Consider the following 17136-nt stretch of genomic DNA (forward strand, 5'->3'; position numbering starts at 1 on the left):
TGTCAGTCTCTACTTACAGCCCTTCTGTGGCTTCCCATTGCCCTCTGCAAATCCTTCAGATCCTTCTGAGGATTTCAAAACTGGTGAGGCTCCTCTGGCTCAGGCCGCTCTCCCCACTCGCCTTGCAGGCGTGCTCTCTTCTGCACACTCCTGCCCTTGGCGAATGTGCCATGTTCGTATCCACAGTCCTGTCTTTGCAGGCAGCATGATTCCCTCCTTACGACGTACTCCATCTCCTCCCTCTGTCTCCTCCTTCAGTGACCTAACTGTCTCTTGCTGGTCCCTCAGGACTGAGCTGAAGTGTCATTTCCTCTGGAAAGACTTTCCTGACTCCCTCACACCTAGATAAGTACACTTTGTATTTTACTATGGTGACACTTAATCAAACCATTTTCTAATTACTTGGGAATAGGGGAGAGTGTCCTGTGTCCCTGGAGCTTGAGGGGTGCAAATGCTGATGTCTAACTTTCCTGGAAGAGTTCCAGAGTGAGAGATGGCTGGGCTTCTCCTCGTGGCCTGGTGGGAAAAGAGGGCTTTGGTGGGAAGGGCCTGTTCTCCAGGGTTTAAGTGGGACAAAGGTGCAGGCTGTCCCCTGGGCCAAGTGGACGCCCAGGCCTGAGTCATTTGGTAGAGTCCCAGTCCAACGGCACTGCTCAGTGGGGTGAGGTAACAACGGAAAGAGTGTACCTGGGATTTACCATTAGAATAGGGGTGAAGGAGTGTTACAAATAGTCAACTAATTATTGCATCTGAGTACCAGAGTGCAACTTGCTGGGAGACCCATCCAGGGGTCTCCGGCCACTGCTAAGCAGTGACGCAGCTGGGATTTGCGCCTGATCCCACAGGATCAGTTTTGTGAGTGGAGGGGCAGGGTGAGTGGGAGAAACCTCACAATGGGAGTAAAAACAGGTGAGCACGACATCAAGATTTCCTGGAAAAGTGGGTGGGGAATAAAAAAGTCACATGCACAACATCCCTGACTGCAGCTACAAAACTTCTGTGGCAGAAAACTCAGTGAGCGGAGAAGTGGGCACATGGCTACTATGTCTTCGGATTTTTTGATCCTGTCATTAGGGTTTCCTGCTTTGAAGAGTTTCCTTAAAAAACAAAGCCTCCAAAGTCTGAGTGAGTGGAAGGAAAGAAAACGGAAGCCCCTCAGCACACTGAAGGCTGCCCCTGAAGGGTCTTGGAGGAACCCTAACACCTGTTTCACTGTCAGCCTTGATTCCAGAACCTCAGGCACTCGGGGCTCCACCTCAGTGTTGGAACCGCGCAAGGGCTGAGGCTCAGACACAAACCAGGGGGATTTATCGGGTCACCGAACAGGGAGGCCCTGGAGCAGGCACACTAGACGTCTGCAGGGGGGCGCCCACAGTGCCAACTCGCCCAGGGCGCCCTCCGCCTGCGCCCCTCACAGGAGCGAGGCGTAAGCAGGACCCGAGCAGACAAATGCGCTTTAGGGAAGGAACCGGGCTTGGTCGCCCCGCGGGAGTTGCCGTCGCGAGTGGGGGCGCGCGCTCGGGTGGGGGCGCCGCCGAGCAGCTGGCGGAGCCAGAGCGCGTCACGGTCGCCGCCGGGGACGCCGCGCTCCCCAGCCCGCGGAGGCGCTTGGTCGCAGCCTGGGGCGCAGAGACATAAAAGTGCAGCATCAGCCCGGAGCGCGCCGATCAAGGGCTGTAGGCGGGCGGAGAGCAGGCGCCCGCGGGGCACGGAGAGCCCCAGGGGTCCCTCCCCGCACAGCCCCGCGCGCCCCCCGCCGCGCGCGCCCGCAGCCCCGCGGGGGACAGCCGGACCGCACGATCCCCGGCGCCGCGGCTCTTGCAGAATGATCCCTCCCTGGGTGCTGCTCCTTTCCCTCCCCTTGGTGGGAGCCACGGAGCGCCCCGAGGGCCGGGAGTTCGCCCCGGGCCTGGCGGCGACCCTGGCCGCCCCCAACGCCTCGCACTTCTTCTGGAACAACTACACCTTCTCCGACTGGCAAAACTTTGTGGGCCGGCGGCGCTACGGGGCCGAGTCCCAGAACCCCACGGTGAAAGCCCTGCTCATCGTGGCTTATTCCTTCATCATCGTCTTCTCGCTCTTCGGCAACGTCCTGGTCTGTCATGTCATCTTCAAGAACCAGCGCATGCACTCGGCCACCAGCCTCTTCATCGTCAACCTGGCCGTGGCCGACCTGATGATCACGCTCCTGAACACCCCCTTCACTTTGGTAAGGCGGGGGCCAGGCCACCCCCGCGCTTCTCTCGGGCTCCCTCTCCTCCCTGGGCCCTATTTGCCCTCCCCTGCAACCTCCCACCCCTACTTCTCATTTCTCTCTCTCTCCCTCTTCCACCTGTCCTCCTGTCTCAGTCTGTCAGTCTCTTCCCTCTCTTGCCCTCTCATCTCTAATTTCTCAACTCTCCTGTTTTTCTGTCTCTTAGTCTTTTTGCCAGTCTCTGTCTTTCTGTCTGTGTCTCTCTCAGAAGCCGTCCTGCTCCCTCCATCTCTGTGTGTCTTCATCATTTTTCATCTCTGTGACTCTTTCTGTGCCTCTGTTTACCTGTCTCCCTCCCTTTCTCTCTCTCTCTTTAGCTTCCTCTCCCCTCTCCTCTCTCTCTGTCTCCCTGTCTCTCACCTTCTAAGCCAGAGCATCTGCAGCTGGTGGCCTTGGAATAATGATTTTAGTGTCTGCAACCAGTTGTGAATGAATGACCATCTCCTATTTAATTTTAATGTCACCGAGCATGAGCTTTTTGATAAGTAAGCAGTAAATCAAAGTCCCTTGAAATGTCAGCAGAGATTGTTCGGTTACCCCACCTCCCCATCACCACCAAAGTGCAGCCCATTAAATACACGCCCCTCCTGATGCTTTGTGCCAGAGTGGAAATGTCAAACATTTGCTAATTGTTAATGGAACCTTAAGTGCATTTTCCTAGATCACTTATTTAAATTGCATTTCTCTTCTGTGTTTTGACAGTGAGGCTGTGCAGGAAGTCTGTGTGGGAAAGAGACTGGGCCCTAGGGCTGGCGCAGGCTGGGAGCATCTGCACATGGGTGGCATGTGAGCCTCCTTCCCAAGCCTTGGCCCCTCAGCATTAGCTGTGTCATTTCTGTCCCTCTGTGACTAGGGAGTGTGGTGCTCATGGATGATTTAAGACTAAGAGAGCTTTGACTGAGCAAGCATAATGACTGCAAAATTCTATGTTTTTGTAGCACTAGTTATATTTCCCCCCCAATTTGTAGAATAACAAATTGTAGAATTCAAGTTATTACCAAAGCAGTATCTGTTCATATCTCTCTGTATCTCATTGTCTCTCTGTCTTCATCACATATTAAAGCTACATTCTCTTGTCCTCACTTATAAGAACATTACTCACATTTATCAGACGAGGAAACTAAGGCAGAGAGATATTCAATCCCATGTCCAAGGTCACTTGACTAGTAAATGACAGGGCCAAGATGAGAATTACTTCCCCTGATGCAAGTCCAGAGGTCTGTCCACTAAACCATCCACCCAGGAGTGGGAGCAGGGTGCACTCTTGGACCATGTTAAGCCACCACTACTCCAAAACCATGGGCTTTTCCTGTCCTCCTTCCATTTTACCTCTAAAGGATTCCTGGCCACTCAGGGTCCTCTAGCCACTAGCCAAGGACAAAGGGGCTTCCAAATACCCCTGCTCCCTTCCATCACACACCCCCCCCTGCTGCCTTGAAGCACAAGAAAGTGCATCTCTGATTCCCCCCCTTGGTTTCTGACCTGACAATCTGCAATGCTGGGTATGAGCTGGGCCACCCAGGATAGGAGCTGGAGTGTCCCAGAGCATGGCCTTGTGCTGCTGCCCAGAGCAGAATGCATGGCTAGATCTACAACAGACATGAGGGTGGGTGGGGAGGGAGGCCATGGAGCCCAGGCCTGGCTACAGCCAAGAGCTGGCAACCCCTGTCCTGGAGGATCTCCTGTGAGAGAGGGGATGGTAAGGTCCGAAGAACCCACCACTACTTGCAGGTTGATTCAAAGCAGTGTGGCCTTCAACCTGACCCATGTACCTGTCCCAATCCGAACTCCTATCCGAGTTTCCAAGGTGCTGGCAACCAGGGAGAGTGAAAAGGTTGAAAGGAGGGTCTTCTAAGGCTTTAGCCAGGCTCCTCCACTGGGTAAGATGTCCTGTCTTCAGGCTGGTTGATGACAATAGCCTTCCTCCCTAGTCTCTCTTGCGTTCCTCTTTACACACTATATCAGCATAAAGTCTAGCTCTGGTCATTAGGAGAACAGTTACTTACAGTTCCCACGGCAGAGACATACAGACTGTAGTAGAGCCCGGAGCAGGGAGTCATTTATTCTGACCTGCCAGAGTCCCACGAGAAGGTCAAAGGAGGCCCTTGAAACAACATGACATTTCAAAGGGACCAGGATGAGTGGGAATCTCCCAGGTCAAGATGAACGCTCAATGCAGACAGAGGGACCCGGGAGAACAAAGACAAGGGGCACCAAAGTTCATGCTTTGTTGAAGGACCACTGAGTGACTCACTGCAGCTGAAGCAGTGGAGGCAGGAAGCACAGTGGAGCCACCAGCAGGGCAGGGGAGAAGCAGAAGTGGGCCAGAGAGGAAGGCTGAGCCAGGCTGTTAATGGGCCTGGATACTCGTAAGGCATCTGGCTCTGTCCTCAGGGTCATGATGATTCCAAGCAGGAAGGTAACAATATGGCTTAAGAAACATACTATCAGCAGCATGAAGGCTGCGTTACAAGGGGACAAGACTGGAGGACAAAGAAAGCTGTCAGGGGGCTGTAGTGGCAGCTGAGAGATGATGGGGGACTCCACTAGAACCATGGTCCTGGGACTGAAGAGGAGGCAGTGGATTGAAAGCCATTTAGAGGTAGCACTGGTTGGCTTTAGTAAGGCATGGAATATGGGATGTGAGAAGTAGGCACAGCTAAAGATTTCTAGCTCTGTAATATTACTGGGCTGCTCAGAAGCCTTACGTCCCTCTTCCCTGCCCATTCCAAGGATAGTGAAGTCCACGATCTGCAGGCCCAGCTTCATTGCCCCTCATGACTTCCACACACTCCAGCCAAAACCATTCCACCCCTTATTCCCAAGCAGGTCAAGTGCCAAGTACTTTGTTCCTATTTTCACATGTGCAAATCCTACCTACTCTTTAAAGCTTATCTCAAATGTCTCATGTCATAATGACAGCAGTGTTAAGTACTTGCTATGGACTAGGCAAGTACCTACTTTATATGTGGTAGTTTTTGTTTGGATTCCATAGCAGCCATGTGAAAAGGGTTGGCCCCATTTTACAGATGAGGAAAGTGAGACTCATAGGGTGCATTGCTCAGGGTGACAGCTGTAAATGGCAAGTGCTATGCTGTAAACCACTACACAGTGTTCTTTTTGTTGGGCTGACTTGCTCTGTTTTTCTCTATCATTTCTCTCCCTCTACCCACTCCCACCCTTCCTGGTGGCCCCAGTGCCCTTTGCCTGTGCCTTCTGTAGGGTATTATATACTTTCTGTTTTTCATCTGAGGCACCCGAGTCCTCCTTTGCCAAGACTGGAAGCTCCTTTATCAGAGCCAATGCTTGACCTCTCTCGGGCATAGTATGTTACTCACAGGAGTTGCTCCAGCACTGACTGAGTGGATGGTGTGGGATGAGGCCTAGCCTGCTCATAAAGCCATACACTGCCCTGGGAGCTCGTCTCCTTCCCACCCCTTCCCCTCCCTCCCTGCCCCTGCCCACACCTCTTCAAATCCCTGGCTCTCCTTCCCAAACGATGTATTGCAAGGCCTGCTTAGCCAAACATTTGAGAGCACAGCCCACACGCTATGTTGTGACTTTTCAGTTGTGTCTTCCCCATTATTCTGAACTCATATGGGCAAAGAATTAATTTTATTATTACCATAAAAACAGCTACTACTTATTTCTAATAATATCTTTCTAGCAATCTGCCAGACACTGTGTCCCACCCTTTATAGACTTTTAAAACACTTAATCCTTACATAAGCCTACAAGGCAGAGATTTTTAATCCTTTATATTTTTTTACAAATGGGGAAAGTGAAGTTCAGAGACATTACATACCCTGCTCAAGGTCACACGGCTAGAGACTAGCAGAGGCAGGAAGGCTGTGTTATAAGTGACAAGCTGGGACGAGGCTGTACTGGTCCAGGTGAGAGATGATGGCAGACTTCACTAGGGCCATGATCTTGGACGCCAAGCCCACAGCCCACGTCCTTCCCATGCTCTCCTGGCACCCGACAGGGCCTGGCCCCGGCAGCATGGTTGTAGTCTGTTTAATTGAATGATCAACAATGAATCACGTTAGAGAAAATCATTGTGGCCCACAGTGCAGCTGTGAGGAGTGGAAGAGGGAGGAGCTGGGAGAGGCCTGAGGGATGCTCCTCAGAGACCACGGGGGTTGGGGGGGGGCTCAGGTCGAGCCTGCCTGTCTGCTGACCTCTGTGGGCTTGCTTCCAGGCCCGCTTTGTGAACAGCACCTGGGTGTTCGGGAAGGGCATGTGCCACATCAGCCGCTTTGCCCAGTACTGCTCCCTGCACGTCTCCGTCCTGACGCTGACGGCCATTGCTGTGAACCGCCACCAGGTGAGGGCACCTGCCCCCAGTGCCCTGTCCTCCCTCTCTGCCTTTGTTTTCCGGAGGGGATGTGGAGCCCTTGAGACAGTATTTTAGCCCATTTTTCAATGAATGCATTTGTCTTACTGACCAGGATGAGCGCTTAGATGAAAGGTATGTTAAACCCTTTGTACTGGTGCCTCAGAAAGTTATTCCCAGTTTGTCGTTCTAACGAAGACGCACTGCTAACACTTTGTGTCTCAGAAATTAATGAACTTGCTTTAGGGGTAGAAAAACAAACCTGGAAAGTCACAGATGGAAAGAGCGTGGCCAGTAATTACAGGCCAGAGACAAGGCTCCTGGCTGGGAGATGGGCATTTGCTTGCCCGAGCCGTTGATGAGGAAAACAAGCTCAGGCAGCCAGGTGGCAGGAGCAGGCGACGGGGTGGGCCAGGAAGGTCCTGTTCACTGTCCTGCCTCATCGGACACACATGGGTGGATGTGGTGAAGGGAACTGAAGAGGACCTGAGTCCATCTCGGAGGAGGGGGCTCCACGGCAGGCGTCTCACACTAACTCACTCAATGAACCCGTGTTGTATACTTGGATCCATGCTGAATCAAGGAATGGAGGCTCAGAAAAGTGCATATGTAACTTTTCCAAGATCACATGCCTGCAAATGATGAAGCTAGGGTTAGGACTGAGGTCTGTTGGGCTCCAAGCCCATGCTCTAGAAGACTCAAGGGCACCTACAAGGCCAATATCATAAGGGCCTCCAGGACAAAGAGAGAGAGATTTTATTCTGAGTAGCTCCAAGAGGTGTCCCAGGACCAAGAGACAGGAGGCTTTGAGATGCAGATGCAAAGATGCAGCTTAATATGAGGAAGAATTTTCTAATAGAAGTGTTCGAAGGTGCACACAGCTGCCTGGGGAGGTAATGAGTTTCATGTCACCAGCTGTATTTAAGCAAGGTCTGATAGGAATGTTCAGAGGAGATTCACTCATCTGATAAGGAATCGGACTTGGCAAACTTGGAGATCTTTTTATCCCTGCAGTGCCATCATTTTGACATTTAGATTGCAGATGCTCTGGTGCAAAGTGTGAAAAAGTTGCACACCAATGTTTTCTGCCTTTCTTAACTTTCTCCCCTAATTCAACAGGAAGGACTCTGGATTACCTTTGCCTGGCTTATGCTTACCCCATTTAACACAGCTAACTGACAGTTGCCCCTTGGGTTAAAGGTGGGTCTGAGGAACAGGGGGGAAGTCTTGCCCACATTGAACACATTGCTGTGACATATACCTAGACATGGGGCCCTGTCCCAAAGCCAGCAGAGTCTTTGAGCAGTGTGTGGGGCCTCTGACCCGGGCTTCCACTCTGTTCAGCCACCTGAACCCTGAAGGAGTGAGGGGCAAAGATGACAGAGTCCAGAGTGGAGATGTGCTGGGCCCCTTTAAAGCCTAGTCACTTCCTCCTGTAAAACTTTGAAAAATTTGGGAAGAAAATTTGGGAGACACAGCCCAATGTCCAACGGGTCTTGGGATGGGGTGGCAGCTCTTTATGACCCCTTCCCTTGACCCTGGACTCACCTATCCCAAATGGCCTTTTTCAAGACATAATGATTCTAATCTTAAAACAAGGATGCTGCTAAATACCTACGTGTCTATTTAAACCTTTTAGGAGAATCAATTGGCATATAGTAGCAATTTCAAGATGCTTTTTGGCCTGAAGCCTATAATACTGGCTTTATTATAGGCCTAGGAAAGCTGAAACCCCTGCAGTTTTAGTAATGGCTTTTGTAAACAGTGCTGTGAACCCCAAATTAATGTCTGTGCAGCTTCCCATGATAGGTAGTGAGAGTCTCCATTCCACAATTGTCACCCTCTGACCTTCCAGAACCCTTCGTAATCCAAGGGGTCTGGAATTACGGGGAGATGAGATCAGATCCTGAGGTGGAGGCTGGCCCTGGCCTGTTCCTCTGTGGGGCTGTGGGTGCCCTGAAAGCAGACCCCCTCCTTTACCCTCCCCATCCTCTTGCTGCGTCCTGGTCCTGAATTACCTGGAGTCTCTGAGTCCAGATGACACCCCTTTCCTACCCCTGCAGGTGGGCTGTGGGGTGATGTAGCTCAGGGACTCCATAATGAATTAGTGGGTGCTTTACTTTATAAATAAGACCTACCTGCTTTGTTGTGACAAGTGAGCTATATCCTCTGGATTTCTCATTTGCTCCCAAACTTCTTCAGTCAGTGATGCAGTTTGTTTTCCAGGTCATTATGCATCCGTTGAAACCCCGGATCTCCATCACGAAAGGTGTCATCTACATCGCAGTCATCTGGACCATGGCTACATTCTTTTCCCTCCCTCATGCTATCTGCCAGAAATTATTTACCTTCAAGTACAGGTGAGATTAACCAGTAGGGAGCAGCCTGGGCACTCAGAGGACTTTGACAGAGCAGAGTGTGAGGCCTCTCTGAATCTCAGTGACCAGTAACTGCCACACGGGGCCGTCCTCTCTTCTCTGCCTCTCACATCCTGTTGGTTCCAGACCTGTGCCTATTCTCTGCATTTTTTTCTGCTTTTTCTCATCTTTTTTCCCAACAACTTTAGCTTCCTCCTTATACTCTGTCCAGTTTGTCTGCAAGGCCAAGGCAGTATTTTTATTTTATTTTATTGATTTCAGAGAGAGGAAGGGAGAGGGGGGGAGAGAGAGAAACATCAATGATGAGAGAGTCATTGATCGGCTTCCTCCTGCATTATCCCCACTGGGGATAGAGCTGGCAACCCGGGCATGTGCCCCGACTGGGAATTGAACGGCGATCTCCTGGATCATAGGTCGATGCTCAACCACTGAGCCACACTGGCTGGGCCCAAGGCAGTATTGATTAGCTTTGATCACTGGGAGCATGTACTTTCACAGACTGAGCTTGGAAATCACCCAGGCCTTGTGTAAATGGTGTTGTTTAAATTCTCTTACACAACCTACAAACATAACATGTATCTATGTGTCTGAGGCAGGATGCTCTACCTTCCCATACCTCCCATTCAGGTTCCTTTGCTCTCAGAGAATGAGAATTCCTTTCACTTTTTAAAAAAATCCTCGCCCAAGAATATTTTTTCCATTGATTTTCAGAGAGAGTGGAAGGGAGGGAAGAAGGGGAGAGACAAGGAGAGAGAGAGAAAGAGAGAGAGAGAGACTCATGTGAAAGAGACACATCAATTGGTTGCCTTCCACACATGCCCCAGCCAGGGCCTGGGATCAAACCTGCAACCAAAGTACCTGTCCTTGACGGGGAATGGAACCCAGGACCCCTTGGTCCAAAGGCCAATGCTCTAACCACTGAGCAAAACAGTCCAGGGAAAGAATTTCTTTCAAAACACTTAGTTTTTTAAATGTAAGCGCTCGACTGTGCTACTAGTTTATAAAGGTGATGACCCCCACTAAATTGTAAGGTTGGGGAGAGCTGGCCCCATTTCTGATTTTGCTGCCTTGGTGTCCCTAGTACCTAACTTACTGTGTACACATAACAAGCCCTCTACCTATATTTACTGAATGAACGGATGAATGAATGAGTGAATGAATGAATGAGCTTGGAGTGATTTTTGTCAGTTCACAGTTGTTTTAGATGCGGTTCCTTAGAAACAGACCCTGAGATTTTTAAAGGAAGTGCCTCCAGGAGTAATGGGTGAGGGGTGGGGAGGCAGAGCAGCAGATGGGAGAGCCTGAGGAAGGGTGCCCTTTGGGAGGAAGCTGCAGCCTGCTCCACAGGGAGCCCTGGTGACATAGTTTGCCAGCCTTGAGGCAGCTGGAGCCGGGCTTTCTCATTCTCGGCCTCCCTTGGGGAAACTCCCGGCCACGTCTGGCTTTTAGTGGATCTGTGGGAAGTGTCTTCAGCAGTCCTGGGGCAGTCCTAGGCTACTCCTTGGGGGGGCAGGCAGGAGCTGAGGGCGTAGCACTCTAGATATAGGTAAAGGGGATTTGAGGGGGTCTAGGGAGTGCAGTGCTGCTGTGTCCTAAAGTAGCCACGTGCTGCCCCATCCAAGACAAACACCCACACTCTTGTCACATAAGCAGGGTGACGAGAACAAATCTGAAGGCCGATTTCAACCAACTTAAAAGGCTCCCTCCTGAATTCTAGGATATTAGAGTGAATCACATACCCAGGCTCCCCAGCGCTCAGACCCCCAGCACTGACTCCCCATCTGCCTTCACACATGGAGAGCTGGTTTTTTCCTTCTAACGAAAGCAAAGAGAATTCTCTCTTTCTTTCATTAGTGATGACCACCGGCACATATAACAAGAACAATGAGCCACAAGACGTGATGAGAAAACAGCCCGTTTTGAGTTGCTGCCTGGGCATTTTACAGCCTGACAACCCTACTCACACTGAGTCTGGACATTTAGATAAGGACCCGAGCTTAGGATCCATCACAGGTTCCTGCCTTGCTTTTCCTGGGGCACCTATTTAAATGACCCGTCAGAGTTGAGCCTGCAAAAAAATTAGTGAGTGCTGCCTCGGCCACCATGTAAGTCACAGGTGTTTGCTACTCTGCTCTCTGTCTCATGCCCACTGATGACCCGGGATGGAGGACTGCCCTTCCTCCAGCTCGTTGCACCCCTGTTCTGGGATTTGTAAATAATAGATCTTGTGACTTTACTTCCTTTGTGTGGCTGTATTGAAATGGTGCCTTCAAAATGGCTCCAGGGCTTTTACTTCTCCAAAGTGGGAGCTACCTGCTGCCCCCATGGTGGTGGCTTGTACTTCCATTCCGAAGGTCATAATTTGCATATTCTTCTTAACACACCAGCTCTGACTTTTCCAACACACATGGATATCCCTAAAAAGCTTGAAGAAGAATGGGTACATTGCATAGAAAATAAGTATCTTATGCTGGGATTGCCACGCATATGATCAAGACCCATCATGTCTGCCCCATGCCTTAGCGCTCCTCCAGGTAGGACAATGGGAATTCCTGAATACATTGTGCAGCCAGGACCAGTTAGTTCTAAGACGAGGAACACCAGTGTTGCATTCATTCACTGAACAGATTCTTATTGGGTCTCTGCTATGAGCTAGGACTAATACAAGGTTAGGAGGACACAGAGATCCAGGTGTATTCCTTTTCTTTGTAGAAGTCCCAGCCTAGGAGGAAAGCCAGAAATGTGATCAGATAATCAGGCTGCAGCATCAAAAGGGCATAACAGGTGGATGTACCAGGAGCTCAGTGGAGAGGAGGCCAGTGCTTCTTGGGCCGAGGCCTTTCCCGACTAATTGCACACACTCTTTCTCTCTCTGTCTCTTTGTGTCCCTGTCTGCCTTTGTCCCCAGTGAGGACATTGTCCGCTCTCTATGCCTGCCAGACTTCCCTGAGCCAGCTGACCTCTTCTGGAAGTACCTGGACTTGGCCACCTTCATCCTGCTTTATATCCTACCCCTCCTCATCATCTCTGTGGCCTACGCCCGTGTGGCCAAGAAGCTGTGGTTGGGCAACATGATTGGTGACGTGACCACGGAGCAGTACCTGGCCCTGCGGCGCAAGAAGAAGAAGACCATCAAGATGCTGATGCTGGTGGTGGTCCTCTTTGCCCTCTGTTGGTTCCCTCTTAACTGCTACGTTCTCCTCCTGTCCAGCAAGGTCATCCATACCAACAATGCCCTCTACTTTGCCTTCCATTGGTTTGCCATGAGCAGCACCTGCTACAACCCCTTCATCTACTGCTGGCTTAACGAGAACTTCAGGGTGGAGCTGAAGGCATTACTGAGCATGTGTCAGAGGCCACCCAAGCCTCAGGAGGAGCAGCCACCCTCCCCAGTCCCTTCCTTCAGAGTGGCTTGGACAGAGAAGGGCAATGGTCGGAGGGCTCCACTAGCCAACAACCTCCTTCCCTCTCCCCAACTCCAGTCTGGGAAGACAGACCTGCTATCCGTGGAGCCCATTGTGGCCATGAGTTAGAGGAGGGTGGGAAGAGGCAAGGGGAGGGCTCTGTCTCCAGCTGAGATTGGAGAAGGGCCTGAGGACAGAGCCCAGAAAAGAGCGGGTCGTCTCATACATGACCTTCACCATGCTGGAAACAAGTCCCTGCAGAAACTGAACTCTCAAGTTCCTAGGAAACTGCTTAGCTTCCCAGCCACATTCGATGTGAAAACTAAAAGGCACCTACCAACTAGACACATGTTTGTGAATTCCTGTCTTAGAAATGCTATGAGGCATATCAGCCTGGTTCCTGAGCCAGAGAACAGGACGACTTCAGCCCAAATGGAAGTTGAGTCAGCCAACTGCCTCCAACTGTCAGGCAGCTACCTTACTTCCCTTCTGGCCACTGAGCATCCTAAAGGACACCTGAGTCATGCTTTGGGTGTGGCTGACCCAGCACGGAGCTGTGCTTGAACAAGGCTCATTGACCAGTGCGAGGTTAGCGAGCCTGAGCTGCTAGGGAGGTTTTCACTCAATTTCTGAAGTCATGGGACCAGGATGAATCACAATTCAGTGGCAGCCTGGCCCAAAATATGACAAGAAAGGACCGATTTGGTTCCTTAAAACAAAGAAAAATTATTAGTAACACTTTGGAAAATTCAGAAAAGCACAAAGAAGAAAATAAAAATCACCCCCTTTTCCCACCAGCGTGTGCTAAGTTGTTAGCTGTGAGTTTATCTGCAATGTTTTCTTTTTGTGCATATGTGCATTTCATTTCATTATGAATTGCACTTTTCTGTGTAGAGATAAGCAAGAAACGGGGGCGTAGCAGAGAGCTCTGGAGCCTCTCTCCCAGAAATAGCATCCACCAGAAGAGTTGGAAGAAGAGGTGGGAGAGGAACCCAAGGACAAGAGTGTCATGGAGCAGACGGACTGCCTTCGTCCTGTAGTCAGTGAGGGGGCCTGGCTGAAGTGCCTCTTCTCAGATGGTGGCAATTGTGATGAGTCGGGAACAAAGCTCATCCAAGAGGCATAATTCCTCCTCTCCTGCAATCACAGAAAAGAGGTGGAAAACATCACCCTGCTTTCACAGGAGATGAGAGAGCAGGCTTTCCAACATACTGGAAATCACTGTTTGGACACCTCAACCCCCAACCTGTCTGGACATGTCGTTTCTCTGTGTTGTCTAAATAATAAGGCTTCTTTATTTTCTTCACTGTCAGCGTTACCCTGGCAGCTCGTGCGTCACTTACAGAAACCTGTGGCATTGTGATGGTCCTTAAGGACTCAACTTGCCAGAGAAATCTCATTCCAGAGACTGAGTGTTTTCATCACGTCTCTTCGCAGAGAGACGCGCCAGGCAGAATGGAGCTTAATCCACCAGCCGAACACAGTTGCCTCTCTCACTGGTTTCAGCTTTCTTCCTAGCACCAGATAGATCCAGAAAGCAAAGCGTGGATGTGGAGCTGAGTGGGAAACTGAGGTTTGGGGAGAAGGGGTTTGTCCAAGGTTCACTGAGATCTCGTGGCTGTTCATTGAAACTGAACTTGGTCACATCATATTTGCTTCCCTATAATGAACCATGGGGCTGTTTGAAACTTTTCAGGATGTAAAGTTTTGAAAAATCACCTTCTGAACAGTGGGTAAAAAAGTGACTTTCATGGAGCAGAGAGAGCTTTCTGAGCCCACAGGATCCCCAGATGGATTTTTCTGGCCAAATGGCTCCCATGTCTGTGCCTGTTGTCTCTCTAGCATCAAGAAGTAGCTTAATGCTGCCATAGAAATCCTATGAACCAGAAAGAGAACAGGAAGCAGGGCCACAGTACCCCTGATCTTTGCCTCTCTCTCTCAGAGCATCTAGAAATAGGGCCGAGTACAGAGAATCCCTTTTCTGGGGAAGGACTCCCCGTTGGCCCATTAGGTCTGTGTCTCCTGACTATACCTTGTCTGCCCCTCGCCTCATGTTCCCTACATGCCTCAGAGCAAAAAGTGATTTGTATTTGTGAATGTGAAATTTGTAAAACTCGAGTCTTTCCAAAGTGCTGTAATGTGTACTTTATTGTAAATTGCTCTAGTCTCAATAAAATAATTTTGGGTGCGTGGATTGTGCTTCTCCCACTTGTGATCAGGCCACTGTGGATAGCCTTTAAGATGGGGATCCTCATGGGTTAGGTGAAGAGAGCGTAGAGATCACCTGCCGCACCCCTGTGTTTTACAGCGGAGGAAGCGCAGACCCTGAGGTGGTGAGTAGCCAGTTGAAAACCTCTGACTCTTAGTCTAGTGCTTCCTTCGCTGAGCTGGCTGCCAAGTCCCCTGTCTTGTGATTATGAATCTGTGCTGTGTATTTTATTTTATTATTATTTTTTAATCTTCAGCTGAGGATATTTTTTCTATTGCTTTTCAGAGGGAGTGGGGGGGGATAAGGGGGGAGAGAGAGAAACATCAGTTGGTTGCCTCTCGTACGCACCCTGACCAAGGCCGAGGATGGAGCTCACCACCGAGGTATGTGCCCTTGACGAGGAATCAAACCCAGGACCCTTCAGCCCGCAGGCCGATGCTCTAACCACTGAGCCAAACCGGCCAGGGCTGAGCTTTGTATTTTAACCCGGGGCTCCATCTGTTCCTTGGTGATTCAGGAGGAGGTGAAGCTGCCACCCAAGCCCCAAGGAGCAGGTCTCCCGCTTGCAGTGTGTGGTGGGCACCGCGTTCTTGTGTTTACCAGGCTATCTGCCCACTGGGTCTGCGGACCCCCTGTCCAAACAGGGGAGCTGGCCAGGAGCCTTCGGGGAGACATACGCTGATGCCATCCTGAGCCCAGGAAGTCAGTTTCAAATAACACCACAGAAAGTTGTACATGAGGGTTACCTACTGAGCCTAAGAGAAAATTTGAAAGAAAAATGGAAGGCGGAGGAGAGGGAGAAAAGAAATAAGATTTGTGACCACCTACTATGTGAGATGCAGTACTGAATGTGCATAAGCTCATGAGCCCATTCACCTGTATAGCAGTTCTCCAAAGTAGGCATTATTTCTACATTGTAGATGAGGAAACTGAGGCTCAGCTAACAATCACACGGCAGAACTGGGAAAACGCTACCTTCTTGGAGATTAGGTTCTGAGACAACATGTAGAAAAGAATCTTAATATGCCTTGAATCCATTGCTTTACAAATGTCCTTGATTCTGAGACACTTTTTGGGTAAAACCTATGAACTGTCCTAAAACCCAGTGCTTGGGTCACGTGCTCTGGGAAATGCTTGACTAGGTGGCCCCAGTGCCCGAGCAGCCCTGTGGCGAGTGAGTCCTTGGTTCTGGTACAGGCCGGATCTCGGGCTGCCTTGGAGCTCGGTTCTGCCGAGAAGGGACTTCCAGCGAACCTCAACGACCCCCGAGTGCTGGTGCCCTGCTTGACTGCCCGTGGCAGGCTGCCAGGCAAACCAAGCGGCCATCTCGGTCGGCCCAGGCCAGGGCCTCTGAGCTGGGGTGCAAACCATAAGCTCTAGAGTAATGGAGCCGTGGGAGAGTGTGGGGGCCCGCGGGGAGCGTCCACTGGGGAACATGCCTGCCTTCGAGCCGCGTGTAAAGGTGGTGGACGCTTCTGCTGTGGATCAGGCCGGCAGCATCTGGCTTTGGCACCTCTGTGGACCTGTCCCCCACCCCCGCCTCACCATTTCCTCTCATTTCCAGAAGTAGTTAGGGAAGGAACACATAAGAGACTTGTAATGCTGAAAGTATTTTGAAAAACAAAAACAAACCACAGTGGTGTTTGATGTGAGAAAGCCCTGGGTTCAGTCTTCTTTCTGCGGTGTTGTAGCCTCCCTCGCTGAGATCAATCTGTCTACTAATTCATGGAGGCAAAGAGCTGGATGATAAAAGAATCCCATCCACGATGCCATGTTACATTTAGTCACTGTGTTTCCTCAGGCTCCTCTAGACCCAATCGGACCCGTCCATAGTGTCCCCAGACTCCAGGGAACACACATCAGGCGCTCAAGGAAGCTCCTTTGTTAGGTTTGAGATTGAGATGAAGAATATAGAACCTTACACCTCCCGTCTAAGGGTGGAAGGGGTGCTAATAGGCAACAGCTCTCTCCAAAGAACTTTTCCATAAATTTCTCTCCTTCTCCAATGCAAGCCCTTTCTATAGCCTTGATTCAGCTGTGGATTCAAGAAAAGACCGTATGGTTTGGGGTTTGTCTCACATTCACTGTGGTGTCCATCTGATAGCCAAAGAATTGGTCCATCAGTGAAACTGAAACCAGAAGAGTCCAACTTTAACATCTTATGTAACATCCCTAGGCTCCGGGGAGCTGAGGTGTCTGTCCGTGACAGAGCACAGGTCGTCAACCCACACACGGTCACGGCAAAGGAAGAGCTGTTCAGGAAGCACTTTTGTCAGCCAGAGGTTTTATTTTCCTCTGGGGGAAGCTGGAATCTCTGATCTTCATTTCCAGGTGAAGTTGTGCTGAAGTTCTGTTACTCACCTAAATTACTGTTTAATGAAAGTTCCTTACCTCTGTTAGATCCTAGGGGCATTTGTTAGGCCAACACTCCAGGACTTCTCATTCTTTCTTGTAGGCCCAAGATTTTATATATATATGTAAATCCATATATATATACATATATATGTGTGTGTGTGTGTGTGTGTGTGTGCATGCATGTGTGTGTAAATTTTATA

At 50.3% G+C, this 17136-nt stretch overlaps 1 protein-coding gene across 1 annotated transcript; it reads left to right on the plus strand.

Moving 5' to 3' along the window:
* The first annotated feature begins 1449 nt into the window (after positions 1-1449).
* On the plus strand, positions 1450-14579 carry GPR83 (G protein-coupled receptor 83). Its single transcript, XM_081153594.1, has 4 exons — positions 1450-2209; positions 6456-6581; positions 8817-8950; positions 11877-14579. Exons 1-4 carry the CDS (start codon positions 1826-1828, stop codon positions 12499-12501), a joined length of 1269 nt encoding a protein of 422 aa, XP_081009720.1. The 5' UTR covers positions 1450-1825; the 3' UTR covers positions 12502-14579.
* The last annotated feature ends 2557 nt before the right edge of the window (positions 14580-17136 follow it).

The sequence above is a fragment of the Miniopterus schreibersii genome (genome assembly GCF_964146895.1).
Source record: "Miniopterus schreibersii genome assembly, chromosome: 12".
In the NCBI taxonomy this organism is placed as follows: Eukaryota; Metazoa; Chordata; class Mammalia; order Chiroptera; family Miniopteridae; genus Miniopterus; species Miniopterus schreibersii.

Bases quoted from the DNA above. Each gene is read 5' to 3' on its own strand.
- GPR83 (XM_081153594.1), top strand. From the start codon at position 1,826: ATGATCCCTCCCTGGGTGCTGCTCCTTTCCCTCCCCTTGGTGGGAGCC. The intron at 2,210-6,455 runs GTAAGGCGGGGG...GCTTGCTTCCAG, and splicing joins TGAACACCCCCTTCACTTTG to GCCCGCTTTGTGAACAGCAC. The intron at 6,582-8,816 runs GTGAGGGCACCT...TTTGTTTTCCAG, and splicing joins TTGCTGTGAACCGCCACCAG to GTCATTATGCATCCGTTGAA.